The sequence below is a fragment of the Microcaecilia unicolor genome, chromosome 1 (assembly GCF_901765095.1).
Source record: "Microcaecilia unicolor chromosome 1, aMicUni1.1, whole genome shotgun sequence".
Classification (NCBI taxonomy): domain Eukaryota; kingdom Metazoa; phylum Chordata; class Amphibia; order Gymnophiona; family Siphonopidae; genus Microcaecilia; species Microcaecilia unicolor.
Genome location: NC_044031.1, coordinates 699,831,614 through 699,844,243, shown reverse-complemented (window position 1 = coordinate 699,844,243; position 12,630 = coordinate 699,831,614). Strand labels below are relative to the sequence as shown.

The 12,630-nt window shown below is 41.9% G+C and overlaps 1 protein-coding gene across 3 annotated transcripts in view; it reads right to left on the bottom strand.

Moving 5' to 3' along the window:
• The window catches only part of THSD4 (thrombospondin type 1 domain containing 4), a 903,119-nt gene that overhangs the window by 788,190 nt on the left and 102,299 nt on the right, over positions 1 to 12,630 (bottom strand). For all 3 annotated transcript variants that reach the window (XM_030188643.1, XM_030188634.1, XM_030188628.1), the window contains exons 3-4: positions 11,224 to 11,325; positions 890 to 959 (exon numbers count right to left, since the gene is read on the bottom strand). In XM_030188643.1, coding sequence (XP_030044503.1) covers positions 890 to 959; positions 11,224 to 11,252 — 99 coding nt within the window. In that variant the 5' untranslated portion in view covers positions 11,253 to 11,325. The remainder of the gene's footprint in view (positions 1 to 889; positions 960 to 11,223; positions 11,326 to 12,630) is intronic.

The window sequence follows — 12,630 nt, the reverse complement described above, 5'->3', positions numbered from 1 at the left end:
GTACACAAAATCATTCATGCAGACGCCCCAATCTACATGCTGAACCTTGTAGACTTACCTCCCAGAAACGCCACAAGATCATCCCGCAAATTTCTCAACCTGCACTACCCCAGCTGCAAAGGACTCAAGTACAAGCTGATACACACCGCTACCTTCTCGTACCAGAGCACGTAGTTATGGATTGCATTACCTACTGACTTGAAAGCAATCAAAGAAACAACAATCTTCTGAAAATCTCTGAAAACATTCTTCTTCAACAAGGCCTACAATGAGAACCTATAACCTCACCAAGCCACCTCACTACCCACTCAATAATGAACGCCCACCATATACAACTACCCTAACAACTCTCCTCCTTCTTCCCTCTTCCCTTCCTTAATTGCTACACATTATTAACTGTATCTGATTTCCTTATATAACAATGTTAACAAATCTATGTAAGCCACATTGAGCCTGCAAATAGGTGGGGGAATGTGGGATACAAATGCAATAAATATAAATATATAAATATAGTAAGGCTTAGCTACATAAGTTATCCAGATTGTGTTCAATATCAGTACGATCCAGATAAAAATTTGGCCCACTTCTGACACACATTTCCTTTACCACATTTAAATGGATACATTTTGGCCAGACACAAAGTTGTTCAGTCAAAATTTAAACAGTCTGGGAAGGGAATTTTAAATGCCAAGATATTTATCTGGTTAACTCCTGACATTAACAAGATAAATGCCTTTGAGTACCAAACCCAAACAATCTAGTGGAAAATGCCTTTGTATAATGCTCTATAAATACTATTGTTATCATATTGGTTTTCAAATAAGCTACACAAATCCAACCAAATATTCAGTTTGACAGTTCAGACCTTGTGCACACTGTTTGAGTTTACCTTTCTGTGTTCAATTGACAGCTGTGGAACAACAAAGTGAAATCCTAACATCACAACAGAAGCGACCAACCTGAAAATAAGAAAGAAAAGTGTAAATTGAATGTGTGTCCAGCATAACATCTGGGAAGTTATTTGTGTTCAACCTCACCTGCTATAGCACTGCTTGCTATTTTTAGTTGAACAGCAACCTTTAATATAAATGACATTTAATCTATATTGAAGATCATTATGAATTCTACAAACCTATTATAATATTGTACACCGCTGTGATCAATTCTGTTACAATAGCGGTATATCAAGTTTTAAATAAACTATAATATGAGTAATTAGTTCCTCAAGCCAAATTCATCAGAAATGATATTTCAACTTGGAAGAATACACTGGCATAAGAAAATGCTATGCTTTATGAGGTCCTTTTACTAAGGTGCGCTGAAAAATAACCTGAAGTAATGTGGGTACGGGTTTTAGGCTCACTCAGAATCATATTTCAGTGCACCTGTAAACAAGGCCTTTTTAAAATTTTTGCCGAAAATGGACGTGCGGCAAAATGAAAATTCCCACGCTTCCATTTTGGGTCTGAGACCTTACCGCCAGCCACTGACCTAGTTATAAACTCTCATGTGTTAACCTGGCGGTAATGACCTACGCGCGCCAAATGCCACTTGGCACTCGTCCAATATGCACGGAAGAAAATAAAAATTATTTTTCAGCCGCACATATCAAACGCATGGTAAAAATGAAATTACCACAAGAGCCACGTGGTAGCCATGTGGTAACTCCATTTTGGCGCACATTGGGCGCACGTAGATACTTTTGCAGCTTAGTAAAATGGCCCCTATGTATATCCCAAGGCACAGAGATGCCAAGTTTCAATTCCAGACTAGAGATTGAGATGGTCCTGGATTTCTGACCACCCCATCCTGGTGCATTATGGGACTTACAGCACTGATTTCAATGGGTAGGACAGGCACGGCAAATCCCACCCTGCTTTAGGAGATAAGTTCAAAACCAGGTGTGGTCAAAAAGTCTCCAGCCTGGAACTGGGTAACTTGGCATCTCTAAAGGCAGTGCTTCTCAACCCTATCCTGGAGGCATGCTTAGTCAATTGGGTTTTCAGGATTACCACAATGAATATGCCTAGATACATTTTCACATTAGAGACTCATTGTATGCAGTTCTCTGCCATGCATATTCATTGTGGTAATCCTAAAAATCTGAATGCCTCCAGCACAGGATTGAGAAGCACTGAGAAATTATTTTAAAAAAGTAAAAAAGAGTAAATTAACATTCTGTGGTGCAAATTCAATAAAGGGGTACTTAAATGTAGACGCTGCAATACATGGGCTCTTTTTCAAAGCGGCAGGAAGCTAATCTGGAGCTACCATATAAGTATATAAGTATTGCCATACTGGGAAATATCAAAGGTCCATCAAGCCCAGCATCCTGTTTCCAACAGTAGCCAATCCAGGTCACAAATACCTGGCAAGATCCCAAAAAAGTACAAAACATTGTCTACTGCTTATCCCAGAAATAGTGGATTTTCCCCAAGTCCACTTAATAACGGTCTATGGACTTTTTTCTTTAGGATGCCGTCCAAACCTTTTTTAAACTCCGCTAAGCTAACCGCCTTTACCAAATTCTCTGGCAACAAATTCCAGAGTTTAATTACACGTTGAGTGAAGAAAATTTTTCTCCAATTCGTTTTATATTTACTACATTGTAGCTTCATCGCATGCCCCCTAGTCCTAGTATTTTTGGAAAGCGTACAGATGCTTCACATCTACCCGTTCAACTCCACTCATTATTTTATAGACCTCTATCATATCTCCCCTCAGCCGCCTTTTCTCCAAGCTGAAGAGCCCTAGTTGCTTTAGCCTTTCCTCATAGGCAGTGGTGTTCCTAGAGGGGCTGACACCCGGGGCGGATCGCTGATGTGCCCCGCCCCCAGGATGGAGCGCCCCCCCCCCCCCGGTGCAGCACGACACCCCCAGCGAAAGAACCCCCGGGTGCACGCCGCTGGGGGGGGTGCCGCACGCCGGTCAGCGTCGTTCGTTTCCATGCTCCCTCTGCCCCGGAATAGGTTACTTCCTGTTCCGGGGCAGAGGGAGCATGGAAACGAACGACACTGACTGGCGCGGCATCCCCCCCAGCAGCGTGCACCCGGGGTGGACCACCCCCACCGCCCCCCCTTGGTATGCCACTGGGAAGTCGTCCCGTCCCCTTTATCATTTTCGTCGCCTGCCTAATGTGGGTGTCAGCGATAGTTCCAGCCCCAGTGCGTGCCAATTCCTACACTAGGGAAAATCGCCCTGTATTTTTTAGCACAGCGCTAACCCAGCGGTAATCAGGCAGCACCATGTACTACCCAGTTACCACTGGGATAGCAGAGGAGCAGTAAGTGCTCCCCACCCCATGGCCATGCGGTAAGAGCAATCTTATCGCATGGCCATGGCTATTTTCAGTCTTTTCTACTCACTGTGGTAAAAAGGGCCGTAGAATGTGGCAAAAATGGGCCCCACTGCAAGAGCAGGGCCCTTTTACCACAGCTTGGTAAAAGGACCCCATAGTGCAGGGAGCGCCTATTATGTAATGGCACCTTGGTGCACAGATTCTGTTATGAAATACTAGTATAAGCCCACATCTGCACGCCTAAATGTAGACATGCGCACTTATGTCAAGACTAAGTCAAGCATAAATGGCTACACCTAAATGCAGCAAATAGCATGCACAACTTATACTATTCATGAATCAAAAACACACTGAAATGAAAACACTGATATAAGAGGCAAACGAGAGGAACAAGCTTCATACACCCGTTGCTCTATTCGGTATTCACACCGGAATCAATGTAATGAATTGGAGCAGTGTGGTAAAACATAATCATGAGCTTAAAAACCTCTCTCTGTGTTAGCCTGAAAAGGGTATCAATAATGCTAAACAGTGCAATTCAATTCAAAATATGATTTATCTGTGCTGTCAGCTATGGGCTGTTGCGCTGCTACTTTTCACGGGGTGAGGTCCCGACGGACCCGTTTCGTGTAGGTTTTATCAAGAGTCCTCACAATCAACCCCAGAAAAACAACGTCTTTCAGCTGACATTGTTTTTCTGGGGTTGATTGTGAGGACTCTTGATAAAACCTACACGAAACGGGTCCGTCGGGACCTCACCCCGTGAAAAGTAGCAGCGCAACAGCCCATAGCTGACAGCACAGATAAATCATATTTTGAATTGAATTGCACTGTTTAGCATTATTGATACCCTTTTCAGGCTAACACAGAGAGAGGTTTTTAAGCTCATGATTACTTTTTACCGCACTGCTCCAATTCATTACATTGATTCTGGTGTGAATACCGAGTACAGCAACGGGTGTATGAAGCTTTTTCCTCTCATTTGCCTCTCTTATCAGTGTTTTCATTTCAGTGTGTTTTTGATTCATATTATGTTTAGTTTGACAACCATATAAAGAAGTGAATCAGATTTTGTATTTTTCCAACTTATACTATTCTACATGGAGTCAGGACCCATTACATAGCTTCAAAATACCTTGCAACTGTTACTAAACCGCGTAAGCGTCTATGCACACCCAATGCACACCAAAATGGAGTGTCTGTAATACATGGTTTTTATATACCAGGAGCTCTAGACAATTTACAAAACAAACATTAAGGCAAGATATAAATCAGCAAACAACATTCAACAAAAAAAAATATGTAACATACTTTCTACAAAAAATGTTTAAGAAATTTACGAAAATGCATATAACATTGTTCAGACCTCAATTCCGGCTCTGTTAGTTTCTTTTTAAAAATGAAGTGATTATTTATTTATTTATTTATTAGGATTTATTTACCTCCTTTTTAAAGGAATTCACTCAAGATGATGTACAGTAAGAATAAACCAAACATAAGCAATAGACAATTACAGCAGTATAAATATTCAAACAATACGTAATAAAACATTTTAATAGACAGTGTAGGGTATAAGCAAAGATGGAACATATAGATAGGTAAGAGTAAGAGGAGTTAGAAAATAAGTTGTTGCACTTGAGGTCAGAGGTAATTAAATATTATCTCAGCTAGGGTAGGAGTGATAAACATGTCCTGCTACAGTATATGCAGCCCGTGTCACTCCTTGTGTGTGTGAGACTAACAGGTTAGTTACTTCTTCCATTAAAGGCCTGGTTGAAGAGCCAAGCTTTTTTATCTGCTGAAGACTGAAAGTAGAGAGAGTCTTGTGTTAAGTGAAGCCTTTCAGGGAGTGCATTCCAGAGTGTGAGGGATACTCTGGACAAGGCTCGTTTGCAGGTATCACACTGTATAATCTCCTTTGGAGAGGGTGTGGTTAGGAATACTCCTTGGGAGGACCTTAGTGTCCTTGGAGATGTGTAGAGGGTGATCCTGTTCTTCAAGTACTCATGACCATTTCCTTTAAGGGCCTTGAAGAACAGACAGTTTTAAATTTAGCCCTGTATTGTACGGGGAGCCAGTGAAGTTTTTGCAAAGATGGTGTGATGTGGTCATGTCATTTGCAACCTTCTATTAGTCTTGCTGCAGCATTCTAAATCAATTGGACCTGGTGCAGATCCTTTGAATTCAGACCAGTATAGAGTGCATCACAGTAATCCAGTCTTGATGTTATCAAAGCCACTGCTCCCTAGCTTCTGATTCTGTCAAACCTGAATGCTTGATCCAAGGTGAGGAACCGTTTCATGTGTAAGATTGAATCCCTCATGAAAGAAGTACAAGAACTAAGAGAAGAGGTTGCAAGATTAAGAAGCATCTATGACAACCACAAATCCATCCCGGAAATGCATCTTGAGGCATTGGGGATCTCCAACAAAGGGGAAGGACAGTTGGGCATGCATCACCAAATCAATTAGGATTTCACAATTGAGTCATTTACGAACAGTTAAGCAGCCCTGTGGCAAATAGCACATACAACCTATGAGTTTATTCCCCACCTCCAGCTCTTCTGGAAAATATCAAGTTGCCTCTAACCATTTGCTAAGAAGGTATATATAATAGGCATCAGGTTCTACTACTGTCAGGTCTGTACTACATGACTGTCAGAGGGCCTTTTCCTCCCAGCTTACTGTTTGCCTTGAAGCACCATCAAAGACGGGAATCCTCAACATGACACATTTTAAAGCGTTCTTTTACTTAATAGTTTGTTTTGGCTAACTCCTGGGGCTGCAGGCTTTTTGTTTGCCACAGTATGACTTACTCTCCCAAATAATTTGCTGCAGTGGCAAGCAAAGCTTGTGTCTTGTATAGAAAAGATTGAGTCTTGGGCGTGTTCTAATAAGTTAAAGCTGAATACAACTAAAATGAAAATTCTCTGGATGGGAAATAATTCCACTTCTCTTTCCTCTGTTCTATTGAAAGGGAAAGACAGTTTCAGACATAGTAAACTCAGCAAAGTTTTAGGCTTTATAGTTGACTCATCTCTGTCTTTTCAAGTTAAAGTAAATCACTTATATATGAAGTGTTTCTTCAGGTTGAAATAACTGAAGACTATTTTTCACTATTTTCATGATTCCCATTTTATGATATTAAAACCATAGTTTGAACAGTCTCTATGTTAATTCCCTCTATTTTATAATCTCAATAAAGTTGCTGAAAAAATTGTAACTTTTACAAAACATGGCAAAAAGGTTAATTTAGGAATAAGGAAAATCAAGGTTTCAACACGTGATTCCATTGTTGGCTGCAGTATATTGGTTTCCAGTGAATGCCCAAATAATGTACAAGCTAGCATGTCTGAGGTTTAAGATACTGTATGATTTAGCACCAGAAGATGTGATAGAATTTATTCAAATTCCATTTGGAAGAAGGACATGTATAGTCCAATTTAACAGTGATGTTCCCTTCTTTTAAGGGAATAAAATATAAAGGATTGCTTGAATCTGTGTTTATCTATAAAGCAGTAGCTGTATGGAATGGTCGTCCTCTTTTTGTCAGAGTACAATCATCAGATGTTTCACACCACTCAAGACAGAATTATTTTAGAGGTTTTTAAATTGAATTTTAATGGCTCGTAATTTTAGATTGCTATTTGAAAGTGAAATTGTTGCACTGTATTAAATTGTTTTTTTCTTTTTTTGTTTAACTGTTTTGGACCCTGCATTTTGAGATAACTACAGTATATAAAATTCAGATCAGATAGAGTAATATTTTTCTAGCCTAAAATGAAATTGAAGTCATTGTTTAAATTTCATATGGTAATTAGTTTTAAAGAATTGTAAGATATATTGCTTATTTGTTTTTGTGTGTGAAAATATAAAACATTCTTCACACAGGCATAAAAAGGGTAACTCTATAACTTGGTGCCTTAAAATAGGTGTCTCAATGCCACACATTGAACACCAATTCTGTAAAATCCTCTTGGCACCAAGACTCCATTATAGAATACTAGAACAAGTGACATTGACACACCTAAGTTTAGGCACAACCTCTTATGCCAGATCTATGACTGGCGTAAGCTGGAATATCTCAGAGTGCTATGCAGTGCACATAACTTATAGTATTCTATAAATTACATTTGTAGCCTTTCCATGTTCTATCCACACGTATGCCTTCCTCGCACTTTAATGCTACTTTATAGGACCTATCAGCACTAGTGCCTGCATTTGTTCCTACAGGATGTTCAGAGTCAGCAAGCATGTGAAACGATGAGCTCGCTGGCTCTGAACATTAACTGCATGCAAATGCATGCTAAACAGGGTCATCACTGTTCGTCTCCAATGCTCAGTGGGCAGCATGCCAAACAAGGGCGCTGCTCCTGTAGCAAACCCTACGCCAGCTCAGAGCTGGCATTAGGGTTTGCCAAGGCATTGGGAAGGAATGGGGAGACCATCCAACATACATTTGAATACACCTCTAGGCCTCCCAGCCCCTCAAGCACAAAGACCTGGAGGTCCAGTGTACCCCCTCAGAAACCTCACCCCCCAAACACATAAACTCCCCATCACAAATACATAATGCCCTGATGGTCCTGTAAGACCCTTGCCAGGCACCAACCATGCCAACCTGACCCCCCTGAAGGGTAGCCCTGGTGGTCTAGCATTGTCCACCCCCATACCTTAGAAGGAGGAGGGACTAGCACTCCCTCTTTACTCCTGTAGATGCTGCCTCAAAATGGCAATGCCCTGCCCAGTGCATCCTGCATCCCAGAATGCACTAGGCAGGGCAGGGTGCCACCATTTTGAGGTGGCGCCTGCAGAAGGAGAGAGAGGGAGTGCTTCATTTGCATACAATTAGCTTTGAGATTGAGGAAGTTGTTTTTGGGCGCTATTCTGTACAGTGCCGGAGTTTTCAGCATCGAGGTCCTAGTGATTTTGGCGTAAGTGGCACTAATTGGTGCACTTACACATGCAAAGCATATGTAACCCTTAAAGTGGGGAAAACTCTTTAGTAAATAGTCCCATAATCCTTAGGATATCTGTGTTGCTGCTAAAAGGTAGAAAGGTCTTTAAAAGTCACTGAAGTAACTGCCCTGCTTAGGTAATAACTGTGTACTGTATAAAGAGTTAATCCCACGCTCTGTATTTTAGGTGTATGAAGTTTGTAAGGACAAACACCTTTTTACTAATTACAGTGCCAGATATTCTGTACTTAATATATCAGTGAGGAGCACACGGAAAGATCAGTAAGGGCTGTTGCCACAGCCGAGCTGTTCTTAGTGAGTCTGACCGCAATGTGGCTCACTGACACTAACACACTCCATACATCATTTTTTACTCTCTTATGTGTAACTCCCTTTTTTTTTTTGTTTTATGTGAAACTAAATAACTCTAATTACTCTAATTTGTTAATAGGTGTGTGTGTCCAAACAAAAATCAAAATCACAAAATCAAAAAATCTAACTTAGAGACCCTAAAACTACAATCACACAACCCCAATGAGTACAAAATAGCACTGAATAGAGGGTAAGAGGAAATAAATTATCAGAGTCTTGAATAATTGGTCTCCATCATTTAGCAGAATATTAAAGGCATTTTCCTGAAAATTGTTCACATCCATGTCCTACAAAAATTTCCGTTTCAACATAAATCTTCGTCAGGGACGCCAGTGCTTAAACTTCTAAAGGTGTTTGTCCTTACAAACTTCATACACCTAAAATATGAGCGTGGGATGGGATTGACTCTTTATACAGTACATTTTGTTTTTGTGTCTCTTCTGTGGGATTTTTTCATTGCATAGGTAATAACTGTGGCACACATTTCCTTTCTACAGAAACCATATCCCCAACATTCAGCCTGTGGCAGTCCATAGTTTTAAGGCCACGGACAGCCACAGACTAAATCAGACTCAGGTTTTCAATGCCAAGCCTAATATGGGCATGATCCGCAGGCAGCACTGGTAGCTCAGAGAACAGAGCAGATCACAGTGTAACAATGGATAAAAGTTTGTTTATGGTAGATAAAAACATTAAGGACTAGATTCTATATATGGCACCTGAAAAATCGGCACCAACAATTTTTCTGCCTAGGCGTATTCTATAAACTGCATCTAAATCTAGGTGTGGTTTATAGAATACGCCTAGTGGCCATACCCGCACTTAACTCTAGGTGCATCCATTTACACCAAGGAAATACCAGTGCCTAAGTTAGGCATGGAGCAGATGTATTCTATAACCCTGCATGTAATTTTTTGGAATGACCATGACCCGTCCATTCTACGCCCATGGCCACGCCCTCTTTTTAGCAGCACACATTAGAATTTATGCACACCACTTTACAGAATACGCTTAGCAAGTTGTGCATGTAAATTCTAATTAATGCTAATTAGTGTCAATAATTACTTGTTAAGTGGCATTTTTCAGTGCTGTGATTGGCTTGTTAAAGTAATTAAATTGTGTGTGCAAATCCAGAATACAATGGATTTGCATGCACACTTTCAGGCACGCTATATAGAATCCAGGAGAAAATGCCCGATGTGGCTACGTTTCATCCTCAAAAGGACTGCGTCAGGAATACAATTGGAAGTAAGAGTTCACACAAACTGGTAAACAGACAGCAAAATGACAGCCTCTCAAGCAACCCATCATTATTGTGTGATCTGCTCAGTTCCCTGTGCTAATATGGGTACCAGCATTGGATATCCAAGTTATATGCAACCGCAGGCTTTTACCTGGGTGATAGATCAGTGCCCAGGAAACTAAGAAGATTAAGTTGGGACAGTCCTTTTGCTGGTCTAACTTTATTCTGGAACTTACCCAGTTAGCAGACTGAGAATCACCACTAACCAGGTAAGTCCTTGCTCCACCCTGACTCTGTCCTCAGACTATCTCGGCACCCCAGATAGTGCCGCCACGGTCACGGTAGATATTCAGCGGCACTGTCTGGCTGTTACTGAATATCAGTGGCAGAGCCAGCCAAGGTCATTTAACCAGACAGGAGCCTTCCTGCCTTGTTAAATGGTTTTGAATATCTACCTTATTTTGGTTAGGGTTCTCTATTTTGTTCTAACAAGCCATTTCTATGAGAATTAGGACTCCTTGTGTCTAACAAGAGAGAGAACTGGGCCAGGGACAGGACCGCCAGCCCTCCCCCCACTTGCCCCCCTTCCTGTGTCTGCTTCTTCCTCGGTCTGTCACTCTCCTGCTCCTGTGTGTTCCAGGACCTGGGTGACTGTGTTAACACAATAACTCAGGTCCCAGCACACAGGAGCAGGAGAGTGACAGACCAGGGAGCAGAATCTTGTCTGCCTCTGGAAGCCTTGCCGGTGCTAGGCCCCCCTTGCAGGCCAGACCCAGGGAATCTTGCCCCCCGCCCCCTCGGCGGCCCTGGGACTCCTAAACTCACCCAGAGAATGCTCACTGCATTGTTTCACTTGTGTAAATGTAGAAGGTTATTTGACAACCTAAACTGAGAGTTTGAAATGATTCCTGCCATATCAGTCAAAAGTCTCAAGAAAAGGTACAGGGAGCCAGGAAATCCTCTGTATTTATCCAGGGGGATAACAGAAGCCCTGCTTCTTGATGCGGAACAGCTAACAAGATACCAAGAGACCTTTTAAAATTCCTTCTTTTTCACTAAAGAAAATGCCCCTGCCCTTTGCTTTTACGTAATCCCTGACCTTGCCCATTCAGAGCTTTAGAGAATGTCTTGCATTAAATTACAAACTGGCAAAATAGTTGAAATGCTTTCTTCATCAGATGCCTAACCCAGGGACATTTGCAGTTTCAGGACGGCACCAAACAACCTGTTCAAACATGCCCTTCATCCTAACATGCACACACCACACACACACTTATTTACCAAATACAAATATGTACCATACCTTATAATGTTTTTTTTTAAGTCTAAGCAAAGTGACATGCAATAACTCACCTCAATGATAATATTAAATTCTCCACCATGATCTTCTAAAGTGGCAATGTGTCTAGTTACAATGCAAGCACACGCCTTTCCTGGAGATCACAGGCATAGATCCTATATTGCAAAGGAAACAAAAAAAAAAAAAGAGAAAGAAGTTGAGTTTCAACACCCTTTGATTACTATTATGAGGTGAAAATACCAAAATGTTGAAAATCTGTGCCTTGGCAACATGCCTTTGAAAGGGAGCTGATAAAGAAGAGCTGACAGACAGAGGAGTGGAATGTAGGAACAAACACTTCAACACCACAAATGATCCCTGAAGGTAGAAGGATTCGAAAGGTGCTGGCTACACACTTTTGATGTTTCTGACCGAATGCTATAAGATCTCTTGAATCATGTGCAGGAGAAAGCGTGCTGAATCAAACCCTCCATCACAGGGATACATCGGTGAACCAAATACTATACATATTCAGAGTATAAAGGGACAGATTAGCATATTTACTTCAGTGGCTGATGAGATGTCTTGTATTTAGTAAAAGATAGGAGGAAAGTTACAGACTATTCATATGACAACAAAGACCATGGGTACTTTTTACATGAATAATTTTGTTTATACCACCTAGAAGCCTGAAAGCAGTACGTAATCCGGTATAGTAGATATTTTTCTTTTCCTAGAGGACTCCCAATCTAAGTTTGAACTGAGGCAATCGAGGATTAGGTGAGTTGCCCAAGATCCTCTGGTTCTCAACCCACTGTTCTAATCATTAGGCTACTCATCCACTAACCTCTAGGCCACACTTCTCCACTCCAAAGAAGTAGGGTGGCCTAGAGGTTAGAACAGAGGTGGGTGTCCTCAAGAGCCACAACTCAGTCAGGTTTTCAAGATTTCCACAATAACAGGCAAAGTTGCCAGATGGGCGGTTTTCCTGCCAAATTGGGCGGCTTTCTGCGACCCGCTGCGGGAAATTTTTGCCCGCTGCGGGTCGCAGTTTTTTGGGCGGTTTTTAATTTCATTGGGCGGGTTGTTTTTCTCTGCCGGTTGCGGGTTTTCTCGCCCTGTGGGGGGCGTGGTTAAGACATGTCAATGACGTGTTAACGATGTGCTAACGTCAGTGACGTTGTGGGCGGAGTTGGTGACATCGGGGGCGTGGTTGGTGACGGTGGGGTGGAGCTGATGATGGCGGGGCGGGGTTGATTACGGCGTGGGTGGAGCTAATGACGGCAGGGCGGGGTTGACGGCGGCTGATGATGGCGGGGCGGGGTTGATGATGGCGGGGGCGGGGTGTGCGGTTTTGGGCGGGTTTTGAACTGGTTTGGGGTCGGAAAATTTATTTAAACCTGGCAACCCTGATAACAGGGAGCAGAGCCTGCTCAGGACAGCTATGGAGCATGAGAGGAGGAAATCCTGGCTCAGCTGGG